The sequence below is a fragment of the Lontra canadensis genome, unplaced genomic scaffold (assembly GCF_010015895.1).
Source record: "Lontra canadensis isolate GAN:19392208 unplaced genomic scaffold, GSC_riverotter_1.0 scaffold83, whole genome shotgun sequence".
In the NCBI taxonomy this organism is placed as follows: Eukaryota; Metazoa; Chordata; class Mammalia; order Carnivora; family Mustelidae; genus Lontra; species Lontra canadensis.
In genome coordinates, this window is record NW_022631077.1 from 1,030,919 (window position 1) to 1,052,296 (window position 21,378).

General features: G+C 44.0%; 1 protein-coding gene across 4 annotated transcripts in view; it reads left to right on the plus strand.

Annotated features, from left to right (window-relative positions):
• LYN (LYN proto-oncogene, Src family tyrosine kinase) overlaps positions 1 to 21,378 on the plus strand; it is a 116,948-nt gene that overhangs the window by 90,582 nt on the left and 4,988 nt on the right. For all 4 annotated transcript variants that reach the window (XM_032882578.1, XM_032882580.1, XM_032882579.1 and 1 more), the window contains exons 11-12: positions 13,984 to 14,137; positions 16,959 to 17,090. In XM_032882578.1, coding sequence (XP_032738469.1) covers positions 13,984 to 14,137; positions 16,959 to 17,090 — 286 coding nt within the window. The remainder of the gene's footprint in view (positions 1 to 13,983; positions 14,138 to 16,958; positions 17,091 to 21,378) is intronic.

Genomic DNA, 21,378 nt, shown 5'->3' on the forward strand with positions numbered 1-21,378 from the left:
TCATTTCTGTGCCATTCTCAGGGAATTGAAAGAAGTTCTCCCTTTCCTCCATCTCTCTCTCCAGCTAGCTCCACTTCCGTTTTTCTCCTCCCTTTTTGTAGGATCAAAAGCCCTGGAAGGTCGTACTCATTTCCCCCAATTCTTTTCCTTCGCCCTACTCTTGAACTCAGCACCGTTCAACCAAACAGGTCCTGGCAAGTCGTAGGTGATCCCACCAGACTGAGTTCAAGGGCATTCCTCTGCCTCTTCTCTTGTGGCCCATTGGCAGTGGTTGGTGCAGCTGGTCCTTCCCTCCTCCCAGACATGCTCTCTTCATTTGGCTTCTGGGATGCCATTCCCACTAGCCATTTCTTCCTCATCTCCCAACATTTAAACATGGGAGGGTCCCAGAGCTCAGCCCTAGGACCTTCTTTTTCTCCATATTGACCTTCTAAGTGATCTCACTGAAAGTGTTGTGTTACTTTCCTGGAGCCTCCATAATAAGTCCCCCCACCGGGTAGCCTAAAACATAAGAAATTTATTCTCTCACAGTTCTGAGCGCCAGAAGTTGTAAATAAAGATGTCGGTCCGACTCCACTCATTCTGAAGGTTCTAGGGGAGAACCCTTCCTTGCCTGTCCACCTCCTGGTTCCTTGTGCTCCCTGGCTTGTAGCAATAGTGCTTCAGTCTGTCTCTTTCCTCACAGGCTTGGCTCTCTGCATCCATGTCTCAAATCCCCCTCTGCCATTACCTTGTAAGACACTGGTCTTGGACACCAGTCATTGGATTTAGGACCTGATCTAAACCCAGGGTGGGACTCCATGGTGAGATCCTTAACTAATTGAATCCATAAAGACTCTGTTGCCAAGTAAATCATGTTCTGAGGGTCCAGGTGGTCATGAATTTGAGGGGGGAGCTCTACCTGACCCAACACAGTTGGCTATACTCTGAGCACTCTGAAGCACTCCTCTCTAGCTCGATCTGCTCCCCAAGCTGAGTGCTTACTCAGCATCTCCACTTGGATGTGTATCAGGCATGTCCAACTCAGCACAGCCTGAACTGAGCACCTGTCTTTCCCCCTCCAGAACCTACCCATCCAGAGCTTTCTTCCTTCTGGTGGAGGTAACTTCATCCTTCTAGGGCCCAGACTTGAAGTCATTGTTGACCCTCTTCTCCTACGTTGCACATCCAATCCTTCTGCAAATTGGGTGATTCTATCTTTACCACAGATTCATATTCCTAACTCCTCCACCGCTGTCACACTGACCCAAGTCCCACACTCTCTCTCAAAACAAATTACTGACGAGCTGCCTGACTGGTCTTGTCCTTCAGCTCTTGCTTCCTCCAGAGTCCACGTGTGATGCAGCAGCCAGAGCACTGCCCTCAAAACCTAAATCAGATCAACATCCTCCTCTTCTCAGCCTCCAGTTGCTCTTTGCCTCACTGGAAAATGGGCCAAAGACCCCACAGGGGCTATCTGCCTGCAGTGGTAGTCTTGCCATAGACTGTCTTTCAGAAGTTCCATCATTTAATAAATGTTTTATTCTTTTATTTGTGTGGAAGTCTGTGTGACAGGCCTTCCTGGACTTGCCTTATTGTAAGACTCCCTTGGGCCCTTGTTTAAAATCTGTAGGTTTCTGGGTCCTTCTCTTCGAGATCAGTAATTAAGAAGCAGGGCCCGGGACAAGCTGTAGATGTCTTGGGGGCTTGGATATGTCTAGAAAGCGTTGCCCTTGAGAATTTGCTGAACTAAGCGAGCGATCGTTTTTCAGGGTCATACATCTTGAAAAGTTGACCCTTGGACAACACAGGCATTATGGCCACTGACGACCCCCCAGGCCCCTGAAAATTGGTGTATAACTTGTGACTCCCCCCAGATGTAACTACTAGATCAAAGCCTTACTGATAACATAAAGTTGATTAACACATATTTTGTTATGTTATACATATTACATACTGTATTACGATAAAGTAAGCTAAAGAGAAAAAAAAATGTTATTAAGAAAATCATAAGGAGGGGGCAGCTGGGTGACTCAGTCAGTTAAGCATCTCCCTTCAACTCAAGTCACGATCCCAGGGTCTTGGGATAGAGTACCACATCTAGCTCCCTGCTCAAGGGGGAGGCCTGTTTCCCCCACTCCCTCTCCCTCTGTGTGCTCACTCTCTTAAATAAATAAATAAATAAATAGGGATGCCTGGGTGGCTCAGTTGGTTAAGCGGCTGCCTTCGGCTCAGGTCATGATCCCAGCATCCAGGGATCAAGTCCCACATCGGGCTCCTTGCTCAGCAGGGAGCCTGCTTCTCCCTCTGCCTCTGCCTGCCACTCTGCCTGTGCTCGCTCTGTCCCTCTCTCTCTCTCTGACAAAATAGATAAATAAATAAATAAATAAATCTTTTTTTTTTTTTAAGAAAATCATACTGAGGATATATTTGTAGTACTGTCTTGTATTTATCCACAGAAATTCACATATGATCCCATGCAATTAGAACCTGTGCTGTTCAAGGGTAAAATGTACTGCAGCTTTTCCTGTAGCCAATAGGGAGGATTGAATTTCTCTCCCTCCTTTGAGATCATGAAGACAAGTCACTCTTTCTTCCAGTCATTAGGCGCAGAGGAATTCTACCTGGTAAACAAAATACTTGACAGTGCTTTTCCCCCAGATTTAGTCATTCTGGCTTCCCCTCCTGCTCCCATACCCTCAGGAAAGGGAAGACAACATGAGAGGCAACTTTCATGGGTTCCGTTCATAAACGCATGATATTTTGGAAACTTATTTCAAGAGGGTTGAAATACAAAGATTATGGCAAATCTGTCTCGGGTATATTGGAATTTATCAGATCTCATGTTGGACTTCTTTAAATGGGTCACAGGAAAAATAAGTCAGGGATTAATTTCAGAGCTAGAACTCAGGCTTTGCCTGGGAGTTCTTTCCACCCAGTGAAACACAAGTTCTCTTAAGTATTTTGTTGGAGTTGAAATAAGGCACCTATGACTATATATTTTCTTTAGTTCTTGGCTGTCGGACATAGGGTATGTCTGTTGGCCCCACTGGGAAGTCAACTCCACGAGATTAGGGACTATGTTCAGTTGCCCACAGCACCTGGAACAGGATGAGGCTCCCAGAGGGCAGCCTGGACAGGGTGCAAATAAATGGAAGTTGGTCTCAAGATTGTTTAATGGAAGACCCTGCCTCAGAATGACAGTGATCTTCAGTCTTTTAACATACTAAGAGTGTCCTGTGAAGCTACAAGTGACTAGACACTCAGTTACACCCCTAGCTGCTCTCTGTCAACTTGTGGCATCTGTATGTATGACATGATCATATAAATGAATACGTACTTAGTGAATAACCCTGGAGGTCTTTCAAGGTTCCTATATCACAAAACAGGTATTTATGCTCTGGGATATTCTGAGAAAATGTGATCTATATCAGATCTCATTTTTTTTTCTTTTTACATACAGGTTTTTTTCCTTTTAGAAGTCAATGCAGGGGTGCTTGGGTGGCTCAGCAGGTTAAGCATCTGTCTGCCTTCTGCTCAGGTCATGATCTCAGGGTCCTGGGATCAAGTTCCACATTGAGCTCTCTGCTTAGTGGTGAATTGCTTCTCCGCTCTCTCCCTGTGATCTCTCTCACTTTTCCCCTCTCTCAAATAAATAAATAAAATCTTTTTTTTTTAAGTCAATACATACTTATGATAGAATTATTGAAAAAAATGAAAAAATAGTGTTCAGATCTTATTATTCTCTTGTAAGCATTTTTGTGTGTTCTTACGCTATATTTCAGTTTTGTTTTATTTGTTCAATGACTTCTTAAATATCATACCGATAGTGGGTTAAAAAACAAAAGTCGAATTATACTATAGCTTAGAAACTAAAAGCCTTATACCCCGATTCCTTGGTCCTAATTTTAACAACTCAAATGCATCTTTCCAGGTACCCACATAGATTATGGCCATTCCTCCCCAGCCCCCATGGAAATCCACCATATGTACCATGCTGCAGTTCTGTAACATATCTGAAATATTTTTTTTTTGTATCAGTGTAGAATGATCCCTCTCATTCTTTTAAAGCCATTTATTTCTGTTCCTCTCTAGATGTCCTGTGATTTATTTAACTATTGCCTTATTGATGGACATTTGTGTTATTTTCTGGGGCTTTCTTGTTTTTGTTTTTACTGTAGGAAAATGTATATGGGGAAGAGCCTTCTCTGCATGTTTGTATACTTGTGCAAGTGTGCTTGGATGATAAGTTGTAGGTTATAGATCTGCCAAAAGTGTGTATACATTTTCAGCTTTAATAGTTATCTCTGAACGTCTTTCCAAAAACATGAGGGTATCTTTAGCTTCATCCCCTTGCCCAAACTGGTTTTGTGAGCATTTCTGATCCAGTCCGATAAGTCAGATTTAGCAGTCTTTATTACAACTTGTGTTTATTTAACATAGATGAGGTCAGACAGCTTTTTCTATATTTATTCTTTGCAGTTCGTTTTTCTGGAAACTCTTTCTTTAAACTTTTGCTCATTTTTTCAGTTAGCTCATCACCATCCATTTTAAGTATTTCTAATTACACATTTGATTTGTTCTGTATGTGCTGTTTTATATGTATTGGACTGAATATTATAATTTTTCATGTTATGAAAAATCCTTCACTAATACGTCTGTATCTTTATAGTACACTATTCTACTCCTGTGATTGTATTGTGATTTCCTTAACAGTCCCTTACAGATAACATAAGAAGAGTCTCCAGTGTTCACTGGTACAAATTTACTTTATTTTATTTCCCCCGTCCTTTCCCTGCCCCCAGTAACCAGATAACCAGATCAGAACATGAATGTTTGTAAGTCTCTTCATATTCCCAACTTGTTTTCACTGAGCAAAATTTGGCATATGAGTGGAGTGAATTGTTTTTCAGTTTGAGATTTTTGGGGGGAAATATCTGGGTTGGTTCACATTCCACCTCAGAGGCTATCCACATTCAAGCTCAGAAATGAGAGCAGAGCAATTTTTTTTTTCTCTCTTTCTTTTCCTCCCTCAGTGGGAGAAGCCGTGAACTATTTGGTTCCTTCTCTTTTCAAGGTGATGAGCAGTAGCGTGGCTCATTAGCCACAGATCAAGGAATAGTTCACTTAGATTGTCGTAGTAACAGCAAAATTAATGCAGCAGAGGGGACAATAAGCAAAGGCTATTTCCAATCCCCGCGTGCCATTTATCCATTGTACAGAACTGGTGAGTCTCTTTGACAACGGCCAGGGCAGGTTGTGATCTTTGGCAGATCATTCCTTTACCTTCTCAGGCATTTGGTAGAAGGGAGCTAGCTGGTCATGCAGAGTCCAGAAGTCAGCTTCTGCCAAGGTTGGTGGCAGCCTCGCAGCCAGAGGGAGCTGGCCGGCGGAGGACTGCCAGCTGGCGTGCTCAGGGCTGCCCTGGCGTACCGTGCTGGCAGCTTTCCGCCACTGGCCCCGTGGCTCTCCAAGATCAAGATCAGCTCTACTGTTTGTCAGTTCACCATTATGAGCCAAATCTGGATTTGGGTCTTTCTGTGATTAAGATTAGCAGCAGGAGTAGTCATGAGAGTAATAATCTCTCATCAAGCATTTTTCCATACTCCTTGTCATTCTCATCTGGGCTTTACCAGGTTGCTACTATTAGCACCATTTTACAGGGTGGAAAGCTTGAGGCTTCAAGAAGAAACTCACCCCTGTTTTATATAAACCCAAGCTGAGTCATTCTAAGGTTTCAGAACCCTCATCACAACTGTCCCACTCTCCTGAGGCATCATCGGTAATCCCTCTGCTTCCTGCCAATCCCTAGTTACGCATTCTCGTTGTAGCCAGGTTTAGCTGAGACTGGACTGAGGAACTGCCAAGGGGGAAGAAGTGACATGGGAGGAGCTGTGGCTGCTTCGCACTTTGGTCTGGTCCCACCCCAGTGTACATGCGTGCGCCCATCTGGTGTGCCACCATGAGCTGCCAAAGACAAAGAGCCTTTGCTGGGTGCTCATCCTGCTTTCCTACAGTGGGAGGCTTCCAGGACAGTTTTATGTGTGTGTGTTTGAGAGGGGAGGGGGGCTAAAATATACAGAACATAAAATTCACCATTTTCATCATTTTTAGGGGCCCAGTTCAATGGCAATAAGTACATTCACGTTGTTGTGCAATCATTACCATCGTCCATCTCCAGAATTCTCTTCATCTGGCAAAAATAAAACTCTATACCCACTAAACACCTTCCCATTCTCCCTCCCACTGCCCTTTGACAACCATTCTCTTCTGTTTCTATGAATTTGATTGCTCGAAGTATGTACTATGAGTAGATCGTACAGTATTTGCCATTTTGTGACTGGCTTATTTCCTTTAATATAATGTCCTTAATTTTCATCCATGCACATGTCAAAGTTCCATTTCTTTTTAAGGCTAAATAACTCCTTTTTAAAGCTAAATAATAATAGATCACATTTTGGTTATCCATTCTTTCATCAGTGGATACTTAGGTTGTTTCCACCTTTTGGCTTTTGTGAAAAATGCTACTATGAACAGAGGTGTACAAATATCTGTTACATATTATACAAACACCTGCTTTTAATTTTGGTGGTGGGGGGGATATACCCAGAAGTGGAATTGATGGATCACAGGGTAATTCCATGTTTGTATGGTAATTTTTTTTTTAAGAATACCCATTCTGACTTCCATATGGCTGCATCATTTTACATTCTCACCAGCATTACACAAGGGTTCCAGTTTCTCCACATACTCACCAACACTTATTTTCTGCTTTTTTGTTTGTTTTTTGCTTGTTTGTTTGTCTTTGTAATAGCCATCCTAATGTGTGTGAAGTACTCCAACAAGTTTCTGTAAGAGAACATCTATGGATATTAGTTGAAAAACGTGTTTTCCTTTTTTGCTAAAGAAGCAAAAGAAGTTTCCTTCATGGAAACTTACTGATTTGAATATGATATTCATTAATACTGTCAGTGTCCCCCTGAGACATCCTTGCATACTGTTGGATGAATTAAATGTTGTCCAGTCATAGGAACCTCATCAGCCCTAAGTTTGCATGTAGGAAACTGCCCTCATCTTTGAGCTTTGAAGGTAGTCTGTCAGACTGCAAACTTTAACTTGGCCACTCTATAAATTATCCTGTTTCTTAATTTCTCTTTTCCCTCCTTGTACCTTCCTGTGAGCATTCTACTATTTGTACCTCTTTGTAAAGAAAGAAGCCAGTTTGGATGAGTGGTTAAGAACACAGATGGTGAGACCAGCCAAACTTGGATTCAAGTCCAAGTTTATCCAGGAAAAAAAAAAATTACCTTCTCCAAGACTCAGCTTCCTTATCTGTGAATATTGCCTGCCTCATAGGCTTGTTTTAGGGATTATAAATGCCTGGGCAGAGTTAGGGTGCTAGCTATAATCATCACTGTCACCACCCCAATCAAAGTGATACACTTCACTGTTTCTTAGCAGTTTCACTTGAAAGAGAAGAGTAAAAAAAACCATAATAACCAAATAAAGCTAAAACATTTCTAAGGAATTTTCACCCCAAACACAGCAAGGAATGAGCTCTCTGTCCCATCCCTTCCTCTACCAAATTACAGATTGAAGAGCGTAGGACTCCAGTACGGAAAGATCAATGAATATAAATAGAAAAGTGTTTCTGCAAAAACTATCAAGGGCTATAAAACAAATGCTGTCGTATTTGTAGTACAGGGGAGATGTGTTCTTACTTAGGTTTTTTTTTTGAAAGTTCCCTATTGTCTTTACATTCTGTTTTACTGTGGTCATTAAGTGGTCTTTAGGTCAGACTGACCCCAGGGGGCTCCCTGATACAAAGGGTCCTTCACAGAGACTGTAGGTTTTACCCAATTTCTTTTCATTGGTCCCTTCCAGCTTATAATATTATCATTAATTATTTCACACACTTCCTAGGATTTTTGAAAGGGATTAAGTATTTAAATTCTATTTTTCCAAAGTGTAGGAAGGTAATACATATCTAAAGAATAAAGTTATTGATGCCTACTAGAACAGGTAAAGCAATTAAACCAGATTTTTATTCTTTCCTGCCTTTTGGCGCTTTTCTTGTTTAATTTCTCTTATTGCTTGTCGAGATGACAAATGTTTTCCAACCAGCCAATTCTAAGACAGGTTGTATTTTCAGTTCCAGATTCTCATTTAGGCTGGAATTTCCTGGGGCAGATTTTAGCTTTGCTTGAGAGATCACATTGAGTCCCTCAATTAGGTTCTTTTCATTCCTTTATTCCCTCCGTCGTCTGACTCAAATGTGGGCTTCTGCTCATTAAAATAATAAATAACTCACTAAGCAAGATAGCTTGTTATTTGCCAATTTCTCAGAAAAGTGATAGTAATTAGGATGAATCATAAGAACACCAGAGCAAGACTTCCAGAGCAAGGCAGTCCACACAAACATTTTGTTATTTGTCCAAATCATCACTCAGATTCTCTGGGGAAAGCAACCCAGTGTGGGTGCCAAGCAACCCATCCACAGAGCACAGGCTTGGGACAGGCCACTGAAGGCTCGGAGCCCGAGCATCTGAATGGGAGAGAGCCTGCTAGAAACTGGATCGTGTGCACTGTGTGAGATGCTGGGTTGACACACTTCTGATTGGTCCTCTGAGAAAAACAGGAAGAGATGAGTGACCTTTGTGGTCATTGCTAGCAAGGAAGGTCACTTGCGAGGAGAATTATTTGAGCTCTGCTTTGGTATGTAAAAACATAACTGAGATTTTTTTTCCCTCTAGAGTTGTATTCCCCATAAAATAAGCCCATTGGGCATTTATCCAGAAGCTGGAGTCCTTAGGTATTTCCTGCCCCAAGCAGAACTGTACTGAGGTCCCCAGTTGGCCACTGGCAACTCATTTCTCAGTCACCGTATTTGACGAGGGAAGCTGTATGTCACTCAGAGAGCGGGAGCCCTGTTGCCTTCCTCAGAGCAGCCCAAGCAGGGATGTGTGAAGTGGGTCTGCGGAGCTGCCCACCATGTTTACTTCTCATTTTAGGAAGAGGAACACAGACCTTTCATCTGAACGTTCATGCGGAAGAAGGAATTCAAATTTGTTAGTTCAGCTCACATGCGTCTGAAAACTTTGGTCTGATTTCTGACCTTGTACTCTGGGGAAAGAAATGTATTTGCAAAGTAAATAGAACTCTAGATTTTGTGTTCTGTCCCCACTTTGGGCATTGTCAGCGTGCACACAGGCGTGATGGGTGTATGCATGTTTGTGTCGTCAAACGTGATAAGCAGAGGACGCAGAGGCCTCAGTGCTTTACAGAATGTTGGTGTTCTGAAAGCTGGCCGTGTACATCTACGTATTTGCGTGTGTGTAAAATAGCATCTGTAGATACGAATATATCAGGAAATAGACACATGCTGGCAACACTACCGTGTGGAGTGTGCCGGTAGGGGCCCTCTGAGAGGCTGAGGAGGGTCTGAAATCCACCCCTGATCCAGCTATCCCACCAGCCAAGACAGCTGGGTCACTCCCCACCCCCAGAGGACATGGCGCCCTCGACCTTGTTGTGGGCCGTGGAGAGTACATCTGCTAGGACCAGATGAGCAATTCCTTTTCTTCTGACACAGCATCCAAACGGCCTCTGAAAAACTTGCAGCGCATGGGCCTGGAAGTCTGCTCCTGGAGCCCCTGACAAGAAGACTGTCCTTTATCTTGGGGAGTAGCATTTTTAATATGGCCCCTGTGCCTAGAACTTGCACCAGGTAGTAGATGCCTAAAAGTTCACCAGAACCCATGTGGGGTTACTGGCTCAGAGACACCATCTTAATAATTCCTCTCGGCCCTCCCAGGATGGCAGAACACAACACACACACACACACACACACACCCAAGGGAGAAATGTCCTCATCATATATTCCACTGAAGGGGCAAAAAGAGGAACCAGGAAATGTACATTCGCCATGTCTGTGAGCTGAAGGACCTGAGAAATGCAAAGCACACCTAAACGTAAATCAGCTTTAAACCCGGAGTCGGAAAACATCACTAACGTTGTCTTCTTTTTTTTTTTTTTTTTAAAGATTTTATTTATTTATTTGACAGACCGATCACAAGTAGGCAGAGAGGCAGGCAGAGAGAGAGGAGGAAGCAGGCTTCCTGCTGAGCAGAGAGCCCGATGCGGGGCTCGATCCCAGGACCCTGGGATCATGACCTGAGCCGAAGGCAGAGGCTTTAACCCACTGAGCCACCCAGGCGCCCCCACTAACGTTGTCTTCTTACACGAGTGCTCTTGTCTTGAGTAATGGGGGGGGCACTTTTTATTTCAACTTTCCAGTAGCATCACACGCAGACTCTCTCCTACTGAGTTAGGAATGAGCACACGATCATGAGAGACTTGTTTCATTCCTTTGGTAGCCTCATCAGGGAGTTTACGAGAGTTGAGGTCTTCTCGAGTTTGTACCTCTCCGGGCCTGGCCGTGTGAGGCCACTGTGGTCCAGGATGAAGAGCATCTCTTCATATGATTCAAAACATGAAGATCAAATCATTTCCAAGTCCTCGAGGTAATGGCCCAGCCCCAGAAGCATGATACAGAGAGAGGGAGGCCACGGTCCCCTGTCCCCAAGCCGTAGACTGGAGGAGTCTCTCCCTGAGTGATAGGAAACACAGAGGCTCAAGACACACATGTTGAGCTGTCGATGGACTAGGTCTTCAGCCAGGGCATTCCCAGCACCTCTGTCATCAGGCCCCGAACCTCAGCCTGCTCCCTCCTGGCCCAGGCTCCTTACTGCCATCTGTGCTCACCCTGCTCATTCTGTGGCTTAAGCTGAGTTGTGTGAGCTTCCTTTCCCAGGCATTATGAGGTTGTAGGTAATGTGTTGAGACCAAGAGCTCCTTCCAGTGTAAGTAGAATTTTTTTTTCTTTTAGATCTTAAAAGAGAGAGCGAAAAAGAACACAAGCAGGGGAGAGGGAGAAGCAGGCTCCCCACTGAGCAGGGAGTCTGATGGAGGGCTTGATGCCAGAACCCGGGGATCATGACCTGAGCCAAAGGCAGATCCTTACCCGACTGAACCACCCAGGCACCCCCCCATGTAGAACTTTGAATCATAAAATAGCTTAAGTTTAAAAGCGTATGATCTAGTGTGGTGCTTCTGAAACTTTAATGTGCAGGCACATCACCTAGGAATCTTGTTAAAATTCGGATTCTGAATGAACACATCTGGGTCCAAGTCCAAAATGCCACACTTCTGCCAAGCTCCCACTTGATGTTAAGGCTGCTCCTGGCCCGAAGGCCACACTTTGTATCACAAGGGTCTAGAGCAGTTCTGCACCTGGGTTGTCTGTTGAAATCACCTGGGGAGGCCCCACTCCCATAGTTCAGGTTTAATTGAGTGAGAGTGAGGCCTAGGCGAGCCAAAGTTAAGAAATACTAGCATAGGATTGAGACTTAACTGCTAAATGCACAGAAGGGTAATTCAGCTGACTTCAAACCACTGCACTAACCTGTGGTGGGACTCTGGGAAAGAAATTTCCTTTCAGCCTCTTCAGAGTTCTGAGAGGAATGACAGATATAATAGGTAGGTCATTAAAATCCACCAGCAAGAATAAGTGAGACGTGGATAGTTGGTGGCGTGTCCTAGAGGCTCCGTCCGTGCCACCATCACGCATCTGTGTGGGTCAGTCTGCATCCCTAGAGAGGGGCCCAGCACAGGTCCCTCACGGCTACAGCCAAATGCAGGTGCAGGCCCCACCTGAGATGGTGGCCAGCTTTGGCTCTTTGGGGTTCCTGCCCCCATCTATATATAGCTATTGGAATGTGACCTAAGGGCCCAAGGACAGGAATGTGCACGCATTACACCTGCTCTGAGGGATTTACATTCCTGCAGGTAAACAGGAGGAGTGGGGGCGGGGGGGGGGCGTCCTGGGACCAGGCAGATTAGTGGAGGGGTGTCCAGGAAGGCTCCCTGGAGGAAGTGACATCTCCACTGAGGCCTACAGAATGAGTTGGCCCAGCCCAAGGGCCAAGACTGAATGTTCCAAGCAGAGGCAGCTCTGGAACCAGGTTACAGGATACAGGACAGGAGCTGGTCACCCGGGAGGAGGCGGGAGGGCTGAGCAGGGCCCGGGTCACACAGGGCTGCAGAGCAGTGGTAAGGAGTTCAGACGCTGGACGCCTGGTGGCTTAGTCAATTAAGCGTCTGCCTTTGGCTCAGGTTGTGATCCCAGGGTCCTGGGACCAAGCCCCAGGTGGGGCTCCCTGCTCTGCTTCTCCCTCTCCAGCTTCCCCTGCTTGTGCTCACTCTCTCTCTCTACAAATAATTAAGTAAAATCGTTTAAAAAAGGTTCAGACTTATCTTGAAGCTAGTTTTAAGCAGGGAGTGACCTGGTGGGACTCGCACAGAGGATTAAAGTATTCTTGCCGAGGGATGCCGTGGCCCAGGGTGAGGGCAGGGACCGGACTCCAGCATCACTGGTCGGGGTCACACAGCCTGGGTCTTCTGCACTTGACCAGCACTGTTCAAGGGCCACGCGTGCTACTCTTGCTTGGAAACACCGTACATTATTAAGTTGTCATTCTGCAGAAACAAAAGATCTGACCTCCGTTGTTCTTCCTGATGTACGATTTCCTCGGTTCAAAACGGTGTTCCTCGGGGTCGGTCAGATGCAAGCTGCCGGGCTGAAGGGACACTGAGAGACTGCCCTCGTGTGTGCTGATGATTACACGCCAGACTTTTGTGGCCGTGAAAATCCCATCTGCCCAATTCCTGCAGCCAGTGTGTTGGCAACGTAGTACTCTGGTAGCACTGAAAACCCAGCGCATTTCCTGAAGAACTTTCTGAGAAGCAGTCTGGTGACAAGGTTGAGGGTTCCGATAGGTACACGTGAAGACTGACAAGGTCCAAGGGGCGGCCTCTGCCCTGGAGGCAGGCGTGACAGCAGTGAGCCCGGGGAACAACAGGAAAATACGACGGGGCTCTGATCAGTGGGGGTGGATGGTTTTCTTACGAATCCACCATTGAGGGTGGGCAGAGAGCGAAGAGAAATCAGCCAAGAGGAGTTCAGGGAAGGCCTTGTGGGCAGAAGGTAAATGTAGGGATTGGCCAAGGGGAGGTGAGAAAGGCGGTCTGGGGGAGGGTCCAGGAGAAGCACAGCCAGGAAGCCGAGCTCCCTACGAAGCAAAGCAGCAGGGCCTTGCTGAAGGGGTGTGAAAGGAGGGCACCAGTGGGGGAAGTCAGGTCCTCCGAGCTGAGACTGCCGGAATTTGAGGTAGAATCCAGATGAATACACTTAATTCCTCTGTGACAGAATCCTAATTAGAGCTGCCTTGTCACTGCTCACCAGAGCTGGGGACATCATTCTTTCCTTCCTTCCTTCCAGATCTTTATCTTTATAATTGGGTAATGTGCTCCTAAACATGGCTTTTTGATTTCCTTAAAAACCCAATTTTCTAGCATGCAATGAAGGAGGAGTCTCACCTCCCCTACTTTATGGTTCTGTTTAAATCTTGGATGCTTTCCTGCTGTCCTGCTTTGTGGTCAGGGTGAATCTGTTCCTTCTGGAACATGGAGGAGGGAGAACTCAGAGAACCGGTTCTGCGGGCTGCTGTTGATTAACCAGCCCGCCTGGATGCTGCTGACCAAGGACATCCTGTTCTTGATACCCCAGTCACTTAATTCATATTAGCATGTCGCCTTCTCCAGCTCTGTTTTCTCATTTGAAACACTGGGATCATGATACCTGTGTATCTCCGTGCAAGAATTTAGTAGGGTCTTAAAAAGAGCCCCCTCAGTTAGAAAATGTCAAGGCATGCAGCTGTGTGAAAAATCACATTGAGATGTGACCCCTATATTGGAGATTTGGGGTGAGGGCAGCTCTTTTAAAAAGGACTCAAAATATTAATTGTAATGTACCTACTGTGCTTAAAACTTGGGATGAACAATCCATGAAAGGTTTCAGGAACTCGTACATATTTTGGTTTTCCTTGGTGGTCCTCCATGATAGCCGACCCTAAACTGAAAATGAGAGCCTCTTTCTGGTTTCAGATTGCAGAGGGAATGGCATACATCGAGAGGAAGAACTACATTCACCGAGACCTACGAGCGGCTAACGTTCTGGTCTCTGAGTCACTCATGTGCAAAATTGCAGATTTTGGCCTTGCTCGAGTAATCGAAGACAATGAGTACACAGCAAGGGAAGGTATGGTGTCCTCACCGTCTTTACTATCTTTACATGTTTTGTTACTTAGTTTTGTTTTTGTCTGTTCTTTTTTGTTTTTTTACAAAGCAGTTACAGTAGTCATCCTTAAAAAGAACTCATTTGGCAAAATGTTCACAATGGACCATAGTTGCTGTTTGTGGGTTTGTTCTCATATCTGTTCTTAGAAATTACTCTCCTGATTAACTCCACATACTGTTTGTAAAGTTTACAGATGTTGTCATTTGTATTTCACTTAAGCAAAGGAAAACAAAAAGAGGTTTGGCAAGTTCAGAATTCTTTGTTTATATTGTATGTTCAATGTTTTTACCCAAACAATGAAGTACACTGTTCTAACTGTAGAGAAGACATTTGCAACAATAATTCTGTATCCTGTATTCTGGCCTTTTTATTGCAAATTAAAACTCGGAAATTATCACATACAGAGAAGTAAATGTAATGCACTCCTTTATTTAACCATGTTCCATATTCCACACATATTAAAACACACAGAGAGGGCGCCTGGGTGGCTCAGTAGGTTGGGCGTCTGCCTTCGGTTCAGGTCATGATCCCAGGGTCCTGGGATTGGGTCCCACGTTGGGCTCCCTGCTCAGCAGGGAGTCGGCTTCTCCCCCTGCTGCTCCCCCTGCCTGTGACCTCTCTCTTGCTCTCTGACAAATAAGTGACTAAAATATAAATAAATAAGATGGCAGCTTGAGAACATCATTTTGATTTGTTTAGCATCTCTTGTGCCCATCATGTTTCAGGCAGTTCTCCTCCTGCCTCAAGATTGCATTCTCTTAGGTGGGTGACAGCTTGTTCTCAGCAAAAAGGCAGGTGAAGGAAAACAGTTTGAGGAGGGGGAGTGAAAAATAATAGCTAAAATGTAGTGAGTAGTTGCAGTATGGCGGTCACTATTCTAAGTGCTTTTCTCTCTTTTTAATTTTAAAGATTTATTTATTTATTTTAGATAGAGGAAGAGAGCACAAAGCAGGGAGGGGCAGAGGGAGAGGGAGAGAGAGAATCTCAAGCAGGCTGCCCACTAATCGTGGAACCCAACATGGGGCTCAATCCCAGGACCCTGAAATCATGCCTTGAGCCAAAATCAGGAGTCAGATGCTTAACTGACTGTGCCACCCAGGTGCCCCTCTAAGTAGTTTTTATACGTTATCTCATTTATGTTTTCAATAACCCTATGTAATAAGCCCTATTGTTGTTGCTATTATTATTATCATTCCCACCCTATAGGTGAGGCCACAGAGAGGTTCAGCAGCTTCTAAGGTCCGATAGTAAGAGGGAGAGCCAAGAACCAAACCCAGGAGATGTAGCCTGAAAGTTCACCAGCTGGAACATAGTCCACTGGCTCTGTTGAATTAGAGAAGCCTGGTGCCTCAGAAAAATAACTTAACTATTCTTTTTTTTCCGAAGATTTTATTTATTTACTTGACACACAGAGAGAGCACAAGTAGGCAGAGTGAGCACAGACAGAGGAAGAGGGAGAAGCAGGCTCTCTGCTGAGCAGGAAGCCTGATGTGGGGCTCCATCCTAGGACCCTGGGATCATGACCTGAGCCGAAGGCAGACACCCAACTGACTGAGCCGCCCAGGCACCCCATAACTAACTCTTCTTGGATGAGACAGGTGGCTTAGTGCAGAGATCCTGGGTTCTAGAATTAAATAGTAGCCATTTCAGGCCCACCATAATAATTACCTTATGTTGGTATTTACCCCTGCCACGCATGCAGGTAAACCCACTTAACTCTGGCACCAACTTTAGGGAAGTTATGTCTCCACGTTTTATAGATGAAGGTGCTGAGAACCCCCAGAGACAGTAGTGAGTGGCCTTCCAGGTTCAACACCAAGTTGTGTGACCACCCGCCCCCCAACTAGGGCCACCCTGGAGCCACCCTGCCCCATCCCCCCACCCTGCCCCCTGCTGCCACCCACCCATGCAGGGTCAATCCCCAGATCGTGCAACAGTGAGTACCCTACATGCTGTACCTAGCAGGCCCATGAGGCTGTCTGCTGTCCTTATTGATCTTGTTCAGATTTCCAGTTTGGGTCTAACACCACAAGAAATTCTAAAGCAAAGACCTAATAAAGGCAAGCGTGTTTAAAATCTTTAAAAATGATTGGTGGGAGCCTAACCTTTCCAGCATATAGGGATGGCATTCTGTCCCTGCAAATTACCCCTGAGCCAGGTTTGTCCCTTAGCCCTAGCTTCTTGTGTGAATCTTGGTGTCATCACTCTCTCTCTCTGTGCAGATCATGATGCTACCCAATTCCTAAAAGTAGTAATGTCTGGGCTCAGCAAGTGAAAGCAGGAGATACCTTAACCTGTGAAGTAGTATCTAAATTTCCTATTGGTATGGGCTTACAGAGATGTCCAAAAGAATGTGTGCATCAAGAGATAATTTATATTCCATATAAACATAGTATGGGCTCATTGGAGAACATTTGAACACTGAAGATACATGTTTTAGGGGCTGCTGCTGAGGGACAAATACACAAGCTAAGAACAAATGCCTTTACATTCTGTGCCATATTCTTTTGTTTAAAGTGGGCTCATTATGATGTCTCTGGGAGGATACATAAGAAACTTTGCTTCTTATAGGGGGAATGCCCAAAAGGGAAACAGGGGAGGGAGGGAACTATTTTCAGTATGGCATTTTTGTGCCATCTCTGTTCTGTGTTATGTGTGTGCACTACCTATTCGAAAGAAATAGTTAAAATTTTCCCCAAAAGAAAGAAAGTATGAAACCCACATACCCATGACTTTTTTGGTTCGGCTCAGAGGCCCAAGTAAGACATGTCTTCTCCCTTAGGTGCCAAATTCCCCATTAAGTGGACAGCTCCAGAAGCCATCAACTTTGGATGTTTCACCATTAAGTCTGATGTGTGGTCCTTCGGAATTCTCCTGTATGAAATCGTCACCTATGGGAAAATTCCCTACCCAGGTACTGTTTTCTTACCTATTTCCATTCAAGAGGTCTGCAGGAGAAAAAAAGGAAAGTGGCAGGAGGCTTAAAGACATAAACCCATATCCAAAAGCTAAGAGTAATAAGCCCTTTGTTCCAAAAGACCGTCTTGAGTGGAAAGTGTTCTAAAAATGCTTAGACATTTCTCTGCCTTCTTATTTGATTGAGTGCATCTTCTTTTTCCTCCCCTAACGAATTCTACCTCTTAGTGCCCAGAAGGTGCCTGGCCCCGTCATAGTTGTTGCATATACGAGGCGGGATTTCAAGGTTAGACACACGTGCTTCTCCAAAGCAGGGCACCTGATGAGGGAGGAAACAGACACAGAAATGAGGATTCCCAGTGCTTTTGGATTAGTTTTGAAACTGAGTTTTATACAAAGTACTTTGGAGCCTCTGCCTCTTTGGGAAATAACCACCTCTGTTAATCAGTGAAAGGTCTTTCCCATCCGTTACTTAACAAATGTGAGGACGTCCATTCAGTGTCTCTAGATTTCAAACACCGAGAGCCCTTGGAGCCAGATTGTCTGTGCCTCAATTTGCAAGAAGGAGGATTCCTCCCAAAGTCTTCTCGTTAATGTTAGGCTTTTTACTAAATTGATGGACACGATGAATTTAAAATTAAATCTTTAATGGCCAACTCATTCTCTCTTTCGAAAAATATCTGAGGTTGCTGGGCACCTCCAAGGGGTCCCAGCTGCTGCCTTTGAGAGCTGATATTCTAAAGAGTAGGAGGAGGCTGGTAACAGTGAGGCGACAGGTTGTGAGATGGCACAGTGCCCTATCGAGTGGGTTAGAGATTAGCGAGGAGGAGGGGGGTGTTGCTGGTTTTCTGCTGTGATCCTGGCAGCAGTAGGTTTGAGGAGAGAGCCACAGGGCTGTCTGTGGGGCTGAGCGTCCTGTAGAGGAAACAGCCACTGTATGGGATCCCGAGGCCCTGTGATTTGGGTCTCAATGAGAATTTGCTGGATGAATGAATGACGTGGTTAAAAACTTGTGGAGAGAGCCTCAGTGTGGCCTTCATGCCCCTGATCACCCTCAGTGCTGTTTGGGGAGGAGCCATAGGGAAGTCGGGGACCAGGGGCCAGCGGGGAGGGGAGAGCCTTTGGGTGGCACCTACACAGTGAGTCAACTGTGCCTTGAAATCCCCCTTGTGCCAACACTTCATAATCTGACTGCCACTCTGCTCTGGATGCTGAAATGAATGGAAACATTACTGGAAAATAGGGAAAATCAGGAAAAAGAAATACTTTCTTGATCAATCCTGATGAATCTGACATTATATATCTATATCTATAATCTCTATCTGTAAAATAGGGAAAATATTTCTTGATCAGTCCTGATACCTGATATTATGCATCTATGTTTATGACCTATATCTGTCTACAATGATTGTCTGTTCAGATTACATATATAATCCGATATTGGATCAGATAAGCATTTAACTTCATCAGATGATCTGTGATATTTCTGACATGCTCCAGAATGACACACAAATGATACCCATGAGGCTCAGAGAAGGAGACTCTTGCCCAGAACTGAAAACCACTAGCTCCTGGTAGAGCTGCTTCTGAACTCCAGGCCCTTGTGCCTCCCAAAAACTTTATTCTTATCCACTGTGCTCAATGTCCAGGATTTTAAAATGTTCAGGGTAAAAAAAATTGTTTAAAAAAAGAAAAAAGCAGTAGAAAAATGGTAAAAATAAATAAATAAATAAAATGGGTAAAGAAGATGTGGTCCATACATACAGTGGAATATTACTCAGCCATCAGAAAGGACGAATACCCAACTTTTGCATCAACATGGATGGGACTGGAGGAGATTATGCTGAGTGAAATAAGTCAAGCAGAGAAAGTCAGTTATCATAAGGTTTCACTTATTTGTGGAACATAAGGAATAATGTGGAGGACAATTAGGAGAAGGAAGGGAAAAGTGAAGGGAGGGAAATTGGAGGGGGAGATGAAGCAGGAGAGACTATTGACTCTGAGAAACAAACTGAGGGTTTTGGGGGGTGGGGGGGTGAGTGAACCTAGTGATGGGTATTAAGGAGGGCACATATTGCGTGGAGCACTGGGCATTATAAGTAAACAATGAATCATGATACACTACATCAAAAACTAATGATGGGGGGGCACCTGGGTGGCTCAGTGGGTTAAGCCTCTGCCTCTGTCTCAGGTCATGATCTCAGGGTCCTGGGATTGAGCCCCGCGTTGGGCTCTCTGCTCAGGGGGAAGCCTGCATCCCCCCTCTCTGTCTGCCTCTCTGCCTACTTGTGATCTCTCTCTCTCTCAAATAAATAAACAAAATATTTTTTAAAAAACTAATGATGTACTGTATGGTGACTAACATAACGTAATAAGTAATACAATCTACTAGCTACCCTGGTAGCTTTGTCTTTTAAGATACCATCGGGAGCTCTAGATTGGTGATGTGTTCTGGTCATGAGAAAAGCCTGTAGCTTTAGGAGAGGCAAACAGAACTGAACAATCCTACTTACATAAATATCAGAGGATTTGATTCACAGGTACCACAGAAATTGGTGAATGATGCCAACACAGGCCATTTCCATCAGTTAGAAAGCTGCAAGTGGGAGAGACCCCACTGATAATTGAGTTATCTGGGCATATTTTCTTTACCCAGAAGAGTGCTGGATATGTTAAGTTTGGTTTGTTTTTTTTTTAAGTGGTTTAGAAACCATATGCCTAGCTTTGCAAAATAATGGAAATAAGAGAGAGGAGGGGACAAAACAAAGAGGAAATAAGGAAAGCAAATATAAAGTGAACATGTATTTTTTAAAGGAAATAAAAGACTAAAAATGAAATATACCAAGATGTTACTATCCTTGGGCAATAAGATGATAGGTTTTATTAATTTTCTTTTTGATAAGCTTCTGAAGCTTCCAGTTTTAATTTTTTTATAATTTTTAAAAAATTATGTCTTTATTAAATATTTCAGTTCATCTTTAAGTAATATACATGTTTCAAAAAAATCAGTACGAAATTACTTTTAATGAAAAATTGCCTCCCTGGCTTCATGCTCCTCAAAGGCATTTACTTTCAGGAATTTTAGTTATTTGTTTTAATATTTGTTGCTCAGAATTCAAAACATTATACTATTATCTCTTCAGTAAAAAAATTTCCCATTTTATGTATCATTAAGAGTATGATCCCATGGTTCTAATTCAAGAGATACAAAGAAATATATGGTGGAAGTGGTGTGTCTTTTATTCCTCATCTCCACTCACCCCTCCTCCCCTTTCCCCCATTGGAACCATTATTATCACTTTATGGCGAATTGAACAGAAACATTCTAGAAATATCCATGGAGGCACAACTAGAGGTATACCAAATACACATGTTTGCTGGTTGCCAAAACTGATATCTCCAATGGAGAGCAAACTTCTGGGAATAAGATAGTAAAATACACAATTTTGTCAGTGAAAGTTACCTGTCAAAATTCTAGTAGTCAAATACTAAATATGGGACAGTAGAGGGTAGGAGTGTCATTTCCCATTTGCAGTCCTCTGTGTTGAAATAGATTAGTCAAACAGGTACATCTAATATCCTGAGCTTCTGTGCACACCAAATGTAATTCAGGAGAAGTCTTTTTCTTAACACATTTTTTAGAAAGAGGCCTGTACCTATCAATCATAATTTGGGCAAATGCCCCAAACACTTTGTTTTCAACTACTATAGTCCATTTCAATAATTTTCTGTTGAGTTTTAAAATCTTTAGTTTTCCCCCACCCAGGCTCAAAGCTATGAGGAATCCTTAAGGCTTCTCTTGTTCTCACTGATAAGTGAGCACAGAATGAGTAAAGACAGTTCATCATGGTTGCTGCTGTACATGACTTTGGAGTTGGTCCTCATGAAAATTTGAGGCATCAGAGTTAGTATTCTGCTTCTAATTCATACTTGGGACTTTGTCCAAATAGGAATTTTTCTTGAGAGACTCATGACCTAGATAAAATTAAATTGCTAAGTAGGTACCATTATCAATTTTGCTTATGTTGTGAATACTAGTACACCAACCTTTCGCCTAGAATTTTAAATAAATTCCTGCCCTGGATCTGGCTTCTTGTGCAGCTGGGCCAAAGCGGATGGCTTCTGAATCCTGTCCTGTGTCTTGGATCCTGTTTCTTCTGTGGAAGAACTCAGCATCTCTCTTTATGCCTGAACTTTCACTGGTCGTTGTTATGTTAGGCTGGGTACTTGTTTTGTCCCTTCTGTTTGGAAACCTGTAGCCATGAATTCTGGGAAGTTTGAAGATA